General features: G+C 44.5%; 1 protein-coding gene across 3 annotated transcripts in view; it reads right to left on the bottom strand.

Moving 5' to 3' along the window:
- Window positions 1–15,462, bottom strand: part of Tapt1 (transmembrane anterior posterior transformation 1) — a 65,643-nt gene extending 50,181 nt beyond the window's left edge. Inside the window, exons 1-2 of one of the 3 annotated variants that reach the window (XM_074042568.1) lie at window positions 15,211–15,462; window positions 3,327–3,457 (exon numbers count right to left, since the gene is read on the bottom strand). In XM_074042568.1, coding sequence (XP_073898669.1) covers window positions 3,327–3,457; window positions 15,211–15,409 — 330 coding nt within the window. In that variant the 5' untranslated portion in view covers window positions 15,410–15,462. Of the gene's footprint in view, window positions 1–3,326; window positions 3,458–6,697; window positions 8,160–15,210 lie in introns of those variants that run through there. The other 2 variants (XM_074042570.1, XM_074042569.1) reach the window with 2 other exon arrangements.
- Between the last annotated feature and the right edge of the window lie 1,629 nt (window positions 15,463–17,091).

The following is a 17,091-nucleotide window of genomic DNA, read 5'->3' as shown; positions in this document are numbered from 1 at the left end:
AACTGGGGTCAGGACGCATCTAAAATTCCTCTTGTTCCACCCACTGCAGGCAGGGTATCCCCAAAAGGTGCTACAGTGAAGGAGTATAGGGCTCACCGTTTAATTAATTCACACCTGAGAAAGTGAGTTAAAGGAAGGTAAAGTGAGTTACTCAGTGACTCACAGCTAATAGCCTGTGGAGCCCAGATTTGAAGGCAGCAGCAGCCTCACTCTGGAGTTCATGCCCTTAACCATGCACCATCCTGCTTCTCAATCTAGAATGGAATGTGTAGGTCTATCTCCTCGGTTCTAGGAGAGAAAATAAAGCTCCCAAGTGGACCACAAAGTAGTCAGGAGCAGACCTGGGAATGAGAACCCAAAGGGTGTGTGGGGACTAAGGAAGAGGGATGTAGGTAGAAAAGAAGAAATGTCCTTCCTCAAACCAATAAAACACTTTAAAATTTCATAGAATGCAATAATGTTCAAGTGTGGCGGGTGCTGGTGGCTCACGCCTATAATCCCGGCTACTTGGAAAGCTAAGACTAGAAGGATTGCAGTTCAAGGCCAACCTGTGCAAATAGTTCTCCTGAGCCCACCTCCAAAATAAGCAGAGAAAAATGGGCTAGAGGTATGGCTCAAGGGTAGAGCACCTACTTTGCGAGCACAAAGTCCTGAGTTCAAATTCCAGCCTCACCAAAGGGAGGAATAAAGCATTCGAGTGACAAAAAAGTATTAATGAAAAATGAGAAATACTATTTTACATATATGAGTGATTCACCTTTACTAAATGTCAAATGTAAATTGTTAATCCAGAGATAGTATTACACAAAATTTCTGGGATTTTTAAATTTTCCTTTAGTAAACAGGTTTGGTAAGAGACAGAGCTGATCTTTCCTTTGACCTTAAGGTATAAACCTTAGCTACATGTTTTACAGTATTTGCAACCTTTGTAGAAGCAAAATATACCCTAATTTCAAGTTTTTTCATGAAAATGTTAGAAGAAAATATCACATAACAAAAGCAAAAATCAAAAAACTGGTAAGATATATATTAGAAAAGAAAATGTTACCTATAAGGCAGCTGATAAAAACTAACTTAGATTAACTTATTGTCTAGATAGGCTCTTGAGGTTTACAGTAACAGCTTTAAGTGAGATCCTACCTGTATAACATAAAGGCCTTAAAGATACCAGAGTGAATTTGTGCTGACATGTGAAGCCTGGAATTATGTTGAAACTCACCTCTGCTTTCCCCTACACTTCACTTGCTCTTAAAAGTCAAGGAGAAATTGCTCTAAACTGAAAAATACAATAAACATCCTTTCTTCCATGAAGCTATGAAGCTTCTGAGGTGTTAAGAGGCTAAATCAATTCTTTCATGAGAAACAAAATTGTCAGATTATTGCAATCGTGTAAGAGCAGTGTTAATTCATCTTTTTTAATGTTTCATAAGCACTAATTGTTATATAGGCAATGCTCTTGATACTTTTCTATTCTTTTCTTTAAAAAAAGGAGATCCTGATGGCAACTTACCACAGAGACTATCTGATCAACAGTGGTTCCATAGTGAACCCTAGCTACAAAAAAACACACGTGCTCATACTTAGTTTTCAAGACCATTGGGCATTTTCCCCAGAAGACAATTTACACTCAGGGGCAAGCATGAAGGCAGTAGGATGTGTGCACTGAACCTGCCCTGAGGAGGAACAGAATTAGAGTGGGTTTTGCCTCTGCTCATTAGTTTTGTCATGGGATGAATAACAAAAGGAGTCAGAAAGACACCATCCCACTGTGAGTCAGGCTTCTGGTTGTGTTCATGAAGTTTGGCCAAGGGTTGCAGGCAAATCCCTCTACGTTCTCCCAAAGAAAAACGGGAGTCCAGCATGCTCAAACAGATGAGAGAAAAACTTCCCCTACAGAGGGCTGAGGCCAGGTGGGTAAAGACTAACTACGCAGCTCCTGTCCTGGACAAACATAAGTTCCAGCAGGCTGTGGCCCCCTCCCCCACATCATGTCCTCACATGGCTTATGTGAAAAAAGTAAGATCAGAAAAGCAACCTAAAGGTATTTACAGACAAAAGAACTGGTTTCATTTTTTGTTTCCTTCCAAGCAGAAGAAACACCCCTCCCTATTTCTTCACCTCCAGCCCCAGATGAAATCTGAAGATAAACCTCAACACAGAAAATGCAACTGCTGCTGCACCGAGGGAGTATGTGCAGACACTCACAGTCCACCATCACCCTCCTCTGTCAATCAGTCCCTCAGGTTTGTCCTTCCTAGAAAGGCAGCAGTAGCAAGGCATGTTTTCTGAATGAGCCTCATCAAACACCATCAAGTCGTCCTCCCTTGTTCTCTCCCCACTCTGCTCTCCCCACTTCATTAGTTTTCTTAGTGTTGCAACAATACGGAACTCCCTAAAACTTCAGCAGGTGGCACTCCTCTAAGAACCTATGTAAAGCAATGCTGCTGAAATTGCCACTCTGCATTTGGCTCTCTTCCTCCGTGGACTATCAGAAAGAAAAGAACATAGCCGAACTGGCTGGGCCCCTGCCTCCCATTATTTACCACACCTCTTGCTATTGCAGGGCTCTGATAGAGCAGGCCAATGACATCCTCCTGATAGCCACTCTAGCAGAAAGCATGGTTCTAAAGAAACCACTGCACTGTTACAAACCTTATATTACTGTAAAAGCGTGAAAACATGTTTCCATACAGATAAGCTGAAGTATTTCCTACAGCAAGAAAATTTGAAATTGCTCAGACTCAGCAACCCTAGCAGTGCCTAGAGGAAAAAGAGCTTTTCTGTCCTCTGAGTGACCATGAAGGGGCTGAGACAGACAAGGGGAACGATATGGAAGGACTGAGTACCACTATCGCTCTGCTTAGCATATGGAAGTTAAACGAATGATCTTTTTCTTTGAAGAAACTATCGGTTATGCTTTTAAATATGCAGGCCTTCTGAGAAAAGGAAGCCTTAGAAAGGACTGAACTAGAACAGGGCACCACACTGAACAGAAAGATGCTGCTGTTCTAGTAAAACTGAAGGGAACTGTAAGACCACAGAGGCAGATATTGATTCCTTAGGAAAGATTATTTGGACACAAATATAAAATTAATTAGTAGCAAAATTAAGATCTGGATGAAATTTATTAATATACTACCACTGATAATTTAACTTTTTTAAAAGCCTCTTCCTGTAAGGGAGTTCTTATTCTCCCAACATATTTAATTACTTACCACATATTTTCAGTATTTCAAAAATACGACTGAAGCTGTTCAATAATTTTCATAATTAACACGTTGATATAACTTTCAAATGATGTCTAGAAATAAAAAAAAAAATAGTACCTTTTCCAATTCTCTTGGTATTCGCATACAAGTGTACACTCTCTCTCTTCTCTCGGTATACTTGGCCTCATTATGTTCGAGGAAGTACCCTCTTGTTAGTTCAGCACTGAGGAACCTCAATAATGAAAGGTCTACAGGAGAAAGAAAATGACACAAAACAAAAAGAACAGTGTTTATCAAAGAGCGTACAAGCTAGCTGGGACCACAGGTAACACACAGATAAAACAAAAAGAGAACACGTCACAGTAATCTGTAATTCTGTACCTAGAAGTAGACTACACACAAATGGCCAGCAAATGCTATTGAAAAATTCCTGCTGTGAGCGGTGTAAATTGAAACGCCACAGAAATACAGAAGGAATGATTTCTAAGAGCCAGAAGAGTCAGAAAAACCCAGCCCCATGTCTTACAGGTGACAGAGGAGCTGGATGATGGAAGTGGAGAAGGAAAAAAGAGCAGCTATCAAGACTCCAGGGTTGGAGGCACGGCACAAGTGTTAAAGTGCCAGCCTGGCAAGCATGAAGCCCTGAGTTCAAATCCCAGTATGGCCAGGGGTGGGGAGCTCCATCAAGTGAATATGCAGGTAGCCAAGAGGGAGTCCAGAACTAGGCTTTGGGAGTCACATGGATGCCAGTCAACTGCCTCCTTCTCAGGTCAGCCTCAGAGATTCTTCAAGAGCAGGTCTATGGTAGTATTTCTCCCTGTGAAGGCTCACCCACTACAGAAAGCCTTCCCAACAGGATGACAATCATTACAGCTATGCAAAGCAAAACCTCAGTCAGATCTGGAACTTTCCTTCCTAGGATCTTTCCATTTTTCCACGTTTCCTTGGTTCCTCTTTAGAAATTCACCCATAGTCACCTCATCTCACACAAGGAAAGTGTGGCTAAAGTGGGTTAAATTCTTTCCACTCAGCTTCAGTGGGAGATAGAGGTGAGAAACTGAGCTGCAGACTCCTGACCCTTCCTCTTTCCTGCATGCCGCATGTCCCTGACAGCTCATCACCTCTTCATATCCCGTACTTTACTACATCTTCCCATTCTTACTCCGCAGGACAAATTCTCTTACAGAATGTAGGATACCAAGAAGTTTCAAATTGCCCTCTATGTTCTGAGCTGGCCTTGTAGTCTTTTCACCAGATGTAGTATTGATGCTCCCTCAAAAACTGACACAGAGGAAGGCCAATTCCACAATATGGATCTTCAGAAGGAGCTGCAGCTTGTGTGTGTGCTAGGAGTGAGAGGGATTTGCACTTACACCCAAAAACACACTAGAAAAGCCCTTGGGAAGACTCAGAAGCAGCCTTAGCTGGATCTGCACAGTGGGTCTAATATAGCTTACTTCCCAAGCATGGAACAGGCCCTTGGTTCTGCCAGCATCATGTCACATGGCTTGCGAGCTTATGCTTAGGGTTTATGCTCCCTGTAAGTGTACACACACACACACACACACACACACACACACACACACACACACACAGATTCATAATCTGTTTAGAGAGGTGGTGATACAGTGAGAGACCCCTGGGACTAGACAGAGGGAGAGGAAACCAGACTTGCACCCTGCCAGCCCAGTGCAGTGCAGGGCAGACAGGACCACCAGTGCACTACAGGCATCCTGCTTTCTCTTTTCAGCATGTTTAGAGATGAAGTCATACAGGTGAAATGGACACAAGATGTAAATTCTACTGCTTACATTAACAGATGTTCAGATTTAAAGACTATAGTGAAACTTCTGGCTAGGAACTTTCTAGAACCAGAACAAGATCTGTTCTGAAGAAGTGAAAATGAGAATAGCCAAGACTAGTGAAAGACAAAAAGTTATACTCAGGTTCAGTAAATTTTCCAACTAGCAGAAAAGAATGTTCTGAACAGGTAGTATCTATGAATGTCAAGTCTTTTGTGTAAAACTGAGAGCAACAAGATATTCTGAGAGCAGAAGAGATTTGATATACACATTTTTACTGACCCTGGGCAACTCTAAATCTCTAAGCAGCCCCTAGCCCCAAAGATTCCCTTTCCCTTCCTGCTACCCAAATCTTGCCTTCCCCTCAGTGGCACCTCTCTCAGAAGGCTGATTTTTCTGATCCAAGTCTCCTTGATAGCTCCTCCCCTTCTACCTGACTCCTAGGTGTTTGCTAGTCTGGGGCTCCATTCACTAACTACTGTCAAACACAACATGAGCCATCCTAGAATACTCACCTTTCCAGATGAGTTCCCAGTTAACTTTGCTTCTTATTTGTTTGTTTGTCATAGGAAATAAGGCCTCTCTGCATGGCCTAAGGTAAAAACCATCACCTAAATCCTAAAGCCATCAACTCTGACTCCTCAGTCATACAGCCACTGCTTCCCAGACGACTCCACCTGGTCATCCCCGACAGCTCACCACCTGCAAAATGGAACCCACATCTTCCCTGCTAACTTGCCCCTCCTGGAGTCCTGACATCAGGTTAGGCCATCACCAGCATCACCATATACTTTCTCTGCTAGCAGCCCAGTGTCAATTTTAACAATTACCTCACTCCTCTTACCAAAGCCCTATTGCTTCTTTCTCTAATACATTAATTAACTTTTTTTCTGCTTCCTATACTCCACCCAAATTCAATCCTCATCATTGCCCTCCAGGCTGGGGCAAATACTTTCTGTCTGTGTGCCCTTCGTCCAATTGTCACCCCCCACTTTGATCCTAACTCGACCTGATAGCCATCAGAGGCTGCTCATCTGAAACCCTGACACCTTGCAGCAGTGGCTCTTCATCACTTTCAGGACACGGCCTGGCTCCTCTATACTGGTGACACCAGAACCTCTCCAACTTGGTCCAGGCCCATCTTTTCAGTCATGCCTCATACCTGCCTCCCTTCACCTACAGGCACAATTATCTGGTTATACATTTTTTCATGTCTCTCAAACATGTCAGCAGTTCATACTGCTCCTTGGCCAGTTTTCCAGGTGTGAATGTGCTCAGACAGTGCCTTCTATGTGAAAACCTCCCTAAGGGCCCCAGGCAGAGTCTATCCTTTTCCCCACTCACTTCCACAGCATCTGCACTTGCTATGTTTCTTTGCAAGAATTACAGTCCTGAGTTGGAGGTGTGGCTCAAGCAGTAAAATGGTTGCCTAGCAAGCATGAAGGCCTGAGTTCAAACTCTAGTACTGCCAATAAACAAAGAACATTATTTTTCTTGTTTGGTTTCCCATTTACCTGTGCATATCCTCACGCCCAGCACATAACAGTTACTCAACAGATGCTTGCCAAAGAGCATATGGAGCAGAGAAGAAGAGAAATGGGTGTGATGAGAGAAAACAAAACGAGGGCCAGAAACTGAAAAGCTAAAGATGAAATGGAATGCAGGAATGATATAAAAAAGACTTACGAAGACAATAAAATACAGTCTCCTTAGGAAGTAGGCAGCAAAGAGCAGAATTTATACTTAGGAGACTGGAGGAAGTGATGCAAAACAAAATTGGGTTTAACTTTCAGGTGGGTGCTTTATTCCTCTTGGTATAATTTCTGGCATTTCTTTCCACCATTTTGCTTTATTACTGACTCTCTATTTAAAGATGATCTGTATGAACACAGAAAATAGAATTAATCAAAACGGTCAACATTAGAAGAACTGCCTAATAACAATGCCTCAATTAAAAACAGAGTCAATTCAGAACTGGCATAACAAAACAGACCAGATTCTCCATTAGGGCAAAGAACCTGTGATTGAGACAAAATTATCCTGAGACTGGGGAGTCAGCAGGAGAAGGGTGAAAAGCTCCTGATGGCTCACTAAACAGAGCACCGCAGAAGATTCCGATTTCTGCCGTCTGTGGATCTCAGTGACTAAAAAGGGCATGCCAACAGGTGTCTGAACCTCCAGCCTTGAAAGAAGATGTACCATGATGTAGTCCTTGCCAGTGAGGGCCCTGGGTGCAGGGATGAGAAGATTCTCACTGTCCATACTATGTGCAAGGACAGGTATGTCATCTAGGTTAGTTCTTAATTTAAACAAGCAAATAAAACAAAAAGGCTATATCCAGCCGGGCAATGGTGGCTCATACCTGTAATCCTAGCTACTTGGGAGGCTGAGATTGGAAGGATCAATGGTTTGGGACTCCATCTCCTAAATAACCAGAGTAAAATGAACTGGAGATGTTGTTTAAGTGGTAGAGTGCCTGCTTTGCAAGTGCAAAACACTGAGTTCAAATCCCAGTACCACCACAAAAAAAGTGTGTGTGTGTAGGGGGGGAGGCTATACCCTAGTGTACTGGGAAAATTATCTTCTACAATGGCGTCTTCCTTGCTGACTACAGATGCCAGGTTTTACCATAATGAACATTCTGTTACTGTCCACAAGAGCCCAGGATCAGCAATGAGAAGAAGGGAGTTTCAGGACCAGCTCTCCACCCTCCAGATCCATGACCCTGGTTGAGGTGTAGTTGCAATTTCACAGACAAGCAAACTGAGCCTTACAGCAGTTCTGTAACACCTGTTTTCTGCCTGCTTTCCACATAGATCGATGAAGGACTGATAATATTTATATAAAAGCATAAGAAAACCGCAAAGCATGATACAATGCTGAACTACTTAATTTCTTAAGTTCTGTAATATTAACCAATTCTGTTTTGGTTGTTGCCAATGTTTATGATGCTATTTCTGTAACCCTGGTTCTACGGTTGAAAGTTAATATGACAGTGTATTTAGCAAACATACAACCAAAGTAATTAGTTTTCTGTAAAGAGGTTATCATAAAATATAAAGGAACGAAAATGTTTCCACTATATCTTAAGTAAAAATAACATTGTGCCAGAATTCGACCACTAGAAATATAAGAATTTTAGTAATAAACACTAATTTAGATTCTACAATGGAGAATGTTAACAGCAAATATAAAAATGGCATACAGAATGCATACACAACTATGAAACAGGTTCTGTAGTTAGACCCATCTCGCAGATGTAGAAACCAAGGCACAGAGAGGCTAAGGACATCTCTGGATCACACAAAAAGCAAGTGGTAGAGCCACAATTCAGAATCAAGTAGTGTGTTGCTAAGGAAATGCTTTTCTTTTTCTTTCTTTCTTTTTTTTTCGAACTGGAGTTTGAACTCAAGAGTTTTGTGCTTGCTGGGAAGGTGCTCTTATCACTCCAGCCACACCTCCAGCCCAAAGGGTGCTTTTTACCACTAAATTATGTTGCCTCTCATTGTCTCAAGTGCTTTTGTAAAAAGGCCCCTGTATTCTTTCTAGAGAACTGGGACCCTGTCACCCTTAGCACCTAGGCTTACTTTTATGAAGCTGTGCTGTTAGCAGCAGACTTAAGACCATGAACTTTCCGAGAGCAGGTACCATGCAGACTCATTTTCCCCATGTTCATCCCTGAGTGCAAGGGTATTCTTTGCACAAAATCAGTGTCATGCTGAAGGGCTGGAGAATGGCTTTAAAAGATATGGTAACATAATGTTGACACCCCCCACAAGTTTCACAGTGGTAAATATCTTGAAAGCTCTATTTTGCTAACTCCTGGAGAACTGCTCCTGTTTCAGGGATTAGGACTCCTCCACTTTGAGGCAGGAGTCGTTTACAACGGCCTTGCATGCATTACTTCATATGATTCTCAAAAAACCAATTATGAGAGCCAGATACTGGTGGCTCACACCTGTAATTCTAGCTATTCAGGAGGCAGGTATTAGGAGGATCTCAGTTCTAAGCCAGCCCAGGCAAATAGTTCTCAAGACTCTATCTAGGAAAAAAAAAAATCACAAAAAAGGGCTGGCAGTGTCTACAGCTGTGAGACCTAAGTTCAAAACTCAGTGTTGCCAAAAAAAAATTATTTGAACTACAGAGAACAGTTAAGAGCACTCACATTTTGCAAATGAAGAAAGTGAGGGCCAGGTGTAGTGGCTCGCATCTATAATCCTAGCTACTAGAGAGACAGAGGTCAGGAGGATCAAGGTTCGAGGCCTACCCAAGGCAAAGAGTTCTTAAGACCCTATCTTGAAAATACCCAACATACAAAAAAAAGGGCTGGCAGAGTGGCAGAATTGCTCAAGTAGCAGAAGCACTACCCTGATAAGCAAAAGAACCTGAGGAAGTTGGAAGATTTGTTCAAATTCACTGAAAAGCTAAAGGGGCAAAATGGAAACCAAACTTTGAACTGCAAGTCCAGCATGTGCTCTCCCCTACATCGCAATTATCATCCATCTATCCAACAGTCATTTTGAGAGAAAAATGATCGAGCCAATCAACTTTTGATTCTAGAGAAAGTGCCCAATCTATTAAGTCGACCTTGCTGCTGGTCCGGTCCTCTCCCTGCTCTCCATGGCAAAGGCTGTATTTCACACTGTGGCATGCAATCTTCAGTGCCCATGTGCACCTGTGGTTCAGTTTTTGTTTATTCTCTACCTTGGGTACCATTCTCCAAGAGCTCTGTTAGCTAAACACACCTCAACTCTTTCCGTTCTAATGGTTACTTCATTCTTTCCTAGCAAAGGAGTTATTGGCATTTGTTCAGCCAAATATCTACCTTTTCATTTTAACAGCAATGTCTTTTCTGAGATAACATAATTCAAATATTTATTTTCTAAACACTGATTTAACTTCTTAAATGTCAACCCATTTTAGTTCATTTATCCAAATCTTATAAGAAATAACATTAAAAAAAAGCACATTCAGAAAAGTCTTTTCAAAAAGAGGTACTTTGCTTTGAATTATAACCCAGTGCTTCTACATCAGAAACACTAAGTTTTGCCAATTGCGAATCTTTAATATAATGAACATAATACACATCCTAAGTTCAAATCAATTCCTCCAACATATTTTAATCAATATTCATCTCCTGCCACAGAACTGCTCTGTAATCCAGTATGCTAAATTGAGAAAAAGTATAGCATAAATTGTTTCTTCCTGCCCCTTAAAATAAGAAGTATTATATCAAATTATTGTCTGAGACAGCTTGTTTTAGAAGTTAGATCCTAGGATTAAAAAGTATTAATTAAGAGTAATGAGTAATCACAAATATATTTATATGTTCAGTAATGTGCCTAAATATATTTCTCTTAAAATAGCATTGCACATTGAAAAGGTAAACTGGAAAGTGACACCGGTTAACTGTTAAGAAACTATGAAACAGGGATAGCAGAGTGGCTCAAGATGGTACAGTACCTGCGAAACAAGCATGAGGCCCTAAGTTCAAACCCCAGTATTGCCAAAAGATAAATAAATCAAAATGAAAACACTTTTATTAAAAAAAAAAAAAAAAAGAAAGAAACTATGAAGTATACAAATCTCCAGGCTTAAATAAGTGAAAGCTTTTATAAACTTTACTATGGCTACACTAAAGTATTAAATGTTAAGTTTACTGCACAAATACAGACGCTCACCCTTATGCAAGGAAAACTAGGAATCAGCCCTCTGGGAATCAATGTACTATCAAGTGTGCCCTCTGAATTTTATACGGTGTAGTCAAGTGTTTGTGTTGCTGTTATTCTCTATTTGTCTGTTTTAAGACAGGGTTTGGCTATGAAGCCTTATACGCTCTATCCTCTGTCTTCCAAGTGCCAGAACTGCAGGTGTGCATCACCACACTGGGTTTATATTCAAGTTTTTAAGCCCTTCCAAAAAAAAAACGGGAAGGTGGTGGGGGCAATCTAACCAATGTACAATGTAAGGCTATTCAGAAGTGGTACAGTGACTCCCTGTGCAATGAATATATGATAACAAAAATGGGGAAAAAAGTCTATAGTCTCACTGAGGAAAGTAAAGAACAGGTAGATAGAATATTCATGAATTTAGAGGAAAAGAGATACAATAATAAATTTTAAAATGACCTTTTTCCAAGGCTACAGAGCAAAGGATTAAAAATGGGAGAATATCAACTAGTCAATCCCATCAGTCCTTCTGGACTTTTTTTTTTTTAAAGTTGTGCATTCCCCAAACTGGAGCAAAATGAGCTGTCAAGGTTGAATTTTGAAGGGGAAACTAACCTCAAGTTAAATGGTTTAAAAAGTCATGATAATGAACTGATCAAAGACCGAAATAAGTAACTTTTTATTGTTTCTCTAGTTTACAACTAAATAAAGCAAGTGAGAATTTTTAAAGAACAATACCTTGTAAGAAGTAGCTAGCTGTACCATATATAAGGGTGGTGGTTACTCCAAGTAATTTCTCAGCTACTTATTTTTATTTTCTTTTGTACATAAGAAACCAACTGACTCAAGAGCATAATTTCAGAATCAGCCAGCCTTTAATCATCCATAAGGATGAGTTTGAGACCACAAGGTTAGCTACATAATATATTCTATGAAGGGTGAAGACTGGCTAAATGAATACATATTTTTAAAAAAACTATGGTACTAAGAAGAACTTAAAATTTTCAATTATACAAATAATAGACATAAAGAATATGCATAATTAAAATCCCACTGAAAATCTTTGGTGGGAACTGCTAAATAGGAGATCACTGGCTTTTCTGGCTTTTAGTCTTCCTGTTTCTGTTCAGTCACTTAAGAAGACAAAGCAAGATGGGCAAAGGCGCAGGAAAAAAACTAAAGTTAGATTACAGGTTGAAGCTCCAGAAGTCAAGAGTCACCATTAAAGAAGGAAAAGCAGGTCTCACGGTGCTGCCGCCATCAGAAGCACTGCTCACCCATACCTTACTTCAGGCTTTTTTGTTTTATAAGGAATACCTGTCCATGCGCATCTCCCACACTTGCCGCATGAAGGTATGGGTTCATATTCACTGGCAGGTGTCACACTTTATTTTACACTAAGCTCTGTTAAGTCTCCATGGTGACAAGACCAACTTAGACAATTTAGATACCATTTAGTAACAGCATTAGGAAACAGAGCCAAATGGATTAGGCAAGCAGTCTAAGCAAGCATAGTCTACGAAGCAATTCAACAACTGAACCAAACCAAGAACACACATTGCCTAATTCTCAGTCCAAAGTTGACTTGCTGGGCCTAGATTTCCAAAGGTGAATAAGGCTATCCAGAAACTTTCCCACCTAGAATTTCGGTGGATGAGTCATATGGGGAAGGACACAAAAACATGACATATTAACACTAATTATCTGGTTTTATATTGAAAGACAAAATAGAAATTCACAATGTTTTTAAGAGTAGGATGATTTTTAAGAGTTCCTGATGATCATTATTCCCAGAGTTCAAGGCCAGTGGCCACACACAGGAATGGTGAGTGGAGTGCCCATCCTGTGTTAAGATACAAGTTCTAGCGTCTGAAACAAGTTCAGCCTACTGTAAGGTGATATGTATGTAAAAAGAGGAATTCTGAGAACTAAGCGATAGAAGAGTTTGAAAAGAAACAAAAAGAAAACATACACTTGAAGCAGATAAACACTTGTGGTATATGCAGCTGTACATACAAACTAACATACACATATATTTTTCTAAACATATAAATCAAGAAGGCAGGAATATAGCAAAAATAGCAACAAAATAAGTCCTAACACGATACTTTATTTTGATTTATTTTACTCAGACAGAAAAAGTATGAACAAGCACCCAAAGGGTATATTTATTTAGGGGCTCCTAGGCTGTTAGAACTGACCAGGAAATGTCTTAAAATAAGAGCCCTGAAGTCCTTGGGAGAAATGATAAAGGGGACTTTAGAACTAAATGATAGTTAGGTCAGCAATACACTAAGATTATGACTCAAAAAGGAAAGACAATGGCTGCCTTAACTTGCAGAGGAAGGTGACAGTGCAAGTCCAAAGGAGCTGTTATAAAGCATGGCCAAGAGTCCCTAGCCTTGGAAGTCTAGTTTAACTGGAAGGCATGCTTTTCATGCTTTTCTCCTCTGACACTAGGTGGTGCCACCCAAAGGCCCTCTGGTCTAAGGAATAATTTCTAAATTCTGGAAAGGAGGTCAAAGAAAGATTACACAGCACTAGAAGAGAGCAGCATGGGGGATGATGGGGAACTGAGAAAATGACTACAAGAATTCTACCTAGTGGGAAAGCCTCACCAAATGCAGCATCAGAGGTACAGGTGAGCACTAGCAGAGGCAAGAGCTGTGTGACTCTTAGAGCACAGACACCCAGGGACAGAAGAAGGTGGCCCACACAGAGGCCAGACAGGAAAACCACTGGCTGAGGTGGCCTCCTGCAATGTTCCTGGGATGCTCGGCTATGTCCTGATCCCAAGGCAAGTGCAACCTAGCAAAATATGAGTAACCACCAAGTTTTCTCACACGAAACTGATGGAATTGGAAAGCAGGGAAGACCATCCCAACAGCTAAAGTTTTAAGTGTCTTTCTGATAAGGACTTTCCGCAACGTGGGTTAAAAACCCAGCTTCAAACATATTAACTGCACCATGCTCAGTGCACCATGTTGGTGTAGTGGGAAGTAGTCTATGGAAGTTCAGGCACCCAGACATATCCTGGTTTCCCCACCATCCCAGAAAGAGCAGGGGAAGAATTAGGTGTTATCCCAGCAGTCTGTGCTCATCAAAGGCTCCTGTCAACTTCATATTTTCTCCACGGAACAATAAAAAGGCTTCTAGCACACTGGCTTTCCTGAAACTCTGAAATATTTTAAAGAAACTCTAGCGAAACCTGGTCACATATACTTCTAAGTGCACCAGAGTGTTTTCAATATTCAAGTCTAAGTAAACAGACAGCAGAGAGATTTAATGCTTTGCCTTACTTAGATTCTGCCAATTCAGAAAAGTAAATACTCTTGCAAGCAAGTGTTTAACCGACAACTAAACCAAATAAAATATGGTTGAAAAAACTTAAGTGGTTAATTGAAGAAGGCACAGCCTGTACTTAGATTTTCAAAGATATGGACCTATTCGAAACTCTATGTCCAGTTTTGGGAATCAGTGAATCAATCAAGATCTCATCTGGTCAGCCTTATGGCCTTGAAGCAGTACTATAACGTCCACACTCAAGAACAAACAATGATATGGTCAGCGTTACAACGTAAACACTTGTTTGTATGAACGGCAGGAAACAGTGGCAATTCGGGACCTATTTAAATGCTGTATTAGCTCAGAATCAATTATTTGGCAGAAATTTAATGGAGTTGCTGTTCAATATCTCACAATTACATAAGAATTAAAACGTTGCAATCACTCCACATTTTGAGACATACATCTCAAAAATCTTCCTTTTTCTTTTAAGCCAACTGCAATATGACTACAATCGCAGTTTTAAAAGAATCTCTTTAAAAACAGTAAAACCCTAGAGCTCCCAGGAATTGTAATATGCTTAAAAACGGTGATCGCAAGTAGGGTCCTTAGCTGGTACCTATTTTCTTAGGCGACATCTTTTGTTTTTTTTTAGGTTTCAGTTTAGGAAAAGTTCACACGGAACATTTCGGGGTGCTCAGTACTTCTGTTCTGGGGGAAACTACCGAACTTCAGGGTCATCACCGCCCTGTCGGCTGTGCGGGTGAGAAGTCTGCGGGGAGGGCAGGTTAACAGGTTTCGGCGGCTCAAGTTCGCCGCAAAAACAGAACAAAAGTCACCTTGGCACCAGCGTAACTAAGAAAGCCGTGCACTTCTCGCTTTCGGCTCCCCGGGACACGGGAGAGGCGGCCAACCTGACCGGCCCGGGGTCGCGAGTGACCGACCGAGCGACCGGGGCAGACCTCGGGTCGCCTCCCTGCCGGGCACACCTGGGCTGAGGTCGCCCGCGGGGGCCTCGGGCCGCACACAGACCCCGCCCGGGGAGCTGTCACCGGCCGCGGGGCCTCGCGAGCCCCGGGGACGCGGCCCTCTGCTCCGCTCGCCCACAGCGCGCGCGCGGCCACGGCGGCTCGCGGGCCGGCGCCCCCGGCGCCCCCGCCACCCCCGCCGCCCTCGGCCCCGGCCGGCCCCTCCTCGCCCTCGCCGCGGCCTAGCGCCGCCCGCCCGGCCGCCCGCCCGCCTCACCTGCGCGGCCGCGGCGCCGCTCCCGCCGCCGGTCGCTCTCGTAGAAGCCCAGTGTCTCCGTGTGCTGAGGCGCTGGCGGGGGCCCGTGGCCGCCACCGCCGCCCGGCTGCTCCGCCTCGCCGCGGCCATCCCGTTCCTGGCCGTCTGCACCGCCGCCGCCGCCTTCTCCCGAGGCAGCCGCGTCGCCGACGCCCGCCATGTTCCGAGCACAACAAACTGTCCCCACCGTCTCCCTCCAGCCTCCAGCCCGGCCTCCGCCTCCGGCCGGCCCCCTCCCCGCCTCGCCCCGCCCCTCGCCGGAGCCCGGGCCGCCGCCGCCGCCGCCGCCGCCGCCGCCGCCGCCATCCGCAGCTCGCCGGCCGGCGCGCGCCATTGGCGTCAGCGGCGCGCGCAAGGCCGCCGCCGTCGCCGCTGCTACGGCCGCCGCCATCTTCTTCCTGCCCTCGCCGTGGCGGGCCGCGGCGGGCTCGGAGGGCCGGGGCACCGGGCCGGGCTCCATAGAGCCGGGCCGCGCGGCGGCCGGGGACAGCGGGCGTCCCCGGGGCTCGAGGCGGATGGCGCTTGGCGCGGTGTCGCCGGAGCCCGGCGGCGGCGGCGGCGGCCGCAGTGGTTGCTGCCCGCCGTGTGCGAGGGGACCGGCCGTCGGCCCCGGGCCCCTTTTGCAGGCTCGGTGCCGGGAGCGCGCCGGCGCCGTCCGGCCGGCCTTGGCAGCGCGGGCACGGGCGCGGCCACCGGGGCGGGACTCCAGCTCCCCGAGTCCCGCGAGCGCCGGCCCCGCGTGTCGGCTACTTTGGCTCCATCTCTCCTGCATATTTATTAGGACCGCCTGTCACATTCCCTGACCAGTGACAGGTCCCCAAGCTCTTAGGCCAGGAGCTTGGGGCAGCTTTCCCACAGGTGGGGGCGCGAAGGGGAAGCGATCCGCCCGGGGACTCGGCCTGCCTGCCCCGTGCCTTATGCGGCTACTGCACCGCGGACATCCTCCGGGAATACAGCCCGTGACCGCCGCGGTGGCCTTGCTCTGTCACCTGGCGGCCTTCCCGGGGCCCCGGCCTGTGACCCCGCACCGAGCGCGGTGCTGAGACCACCGGCTGCAGGGGTCGTGGGAACGAAGGTGGCCCGGGCCCCGAGGCCTTCGCCACCCGCTTCCCACGTGACTGCTGTGCGCTGCAGGGACGGGGACGGTGACCTCCCTTAGGTCAACCTGGGAACTCATCGGTGCCTTTGTGGGGTTTTTGATCAGCCAAAGCAAAACTGATTCTTCCCTCCCCCAGACACTAAGCGTCCCTAGACGTCAACTGCGATTCCAAGAGCAAAACTGAGCTCCTGTGGGTGCATCGTGGAGACCCTGAGGGCTCTGCTGTCGCTGGCCAGTTACCCGATTGCCAACTGAGCAAGTTTAAAACCGGGGGCTACGTTGGGCAGTCTGCGGTGGAGGTGATGGGACAGCAGGACAGGACGCCAGGGTGAGGAAGGGGTCAAGATGGGCTTAAACCACACAGGTGGGCGCTGACCTTGGACCCCGCCCTGGAAAAGAGGAAACCAATGCAACTTTTGCAACCTCCTTATCATTTTTTGTGAAGCAGGATAGTTTATTTCTAAACTTCAGTTCCATGACCATTTTCTATAAAATTCTGTTTTGGAAAAAAAGAAAAAGAATTCTGGTTTGGTTGTGTTTGGTCAAAACCGAGCCTTCCTGAACCAATCAAGAGCAACTACGCAGACAAATCTTCAGAATCATACAAACCAAAAGACACCAAAAGTGTTTATGGCCTCTAAGCTTCCTTCCAGCCCAAATTCTATTATGTTGTTTTACAAGGTAAAAGCGTCTGAATTCTGTTAGGGCTGATCGTCAAGAAGGAAGTAGTCTTTTATTGCTTG

This window comes from Castor canadensis, chromosome 9 (assembly GCF_047511655.1).
Source record: "Castor canadensis chromosome 9, mCasCan1.hap1v2, whole genome shotgun sequence".
In the NCBI taxonomy this organism is placed as follows: Eukaryota; Metazoa; Chordata; class Mammalia; order Rodentia; family Castoridae; genus Castor; species Castor canadensis.
This window is presented reverse-complemented; position numbering and strand designations above follow the sequence as displayed.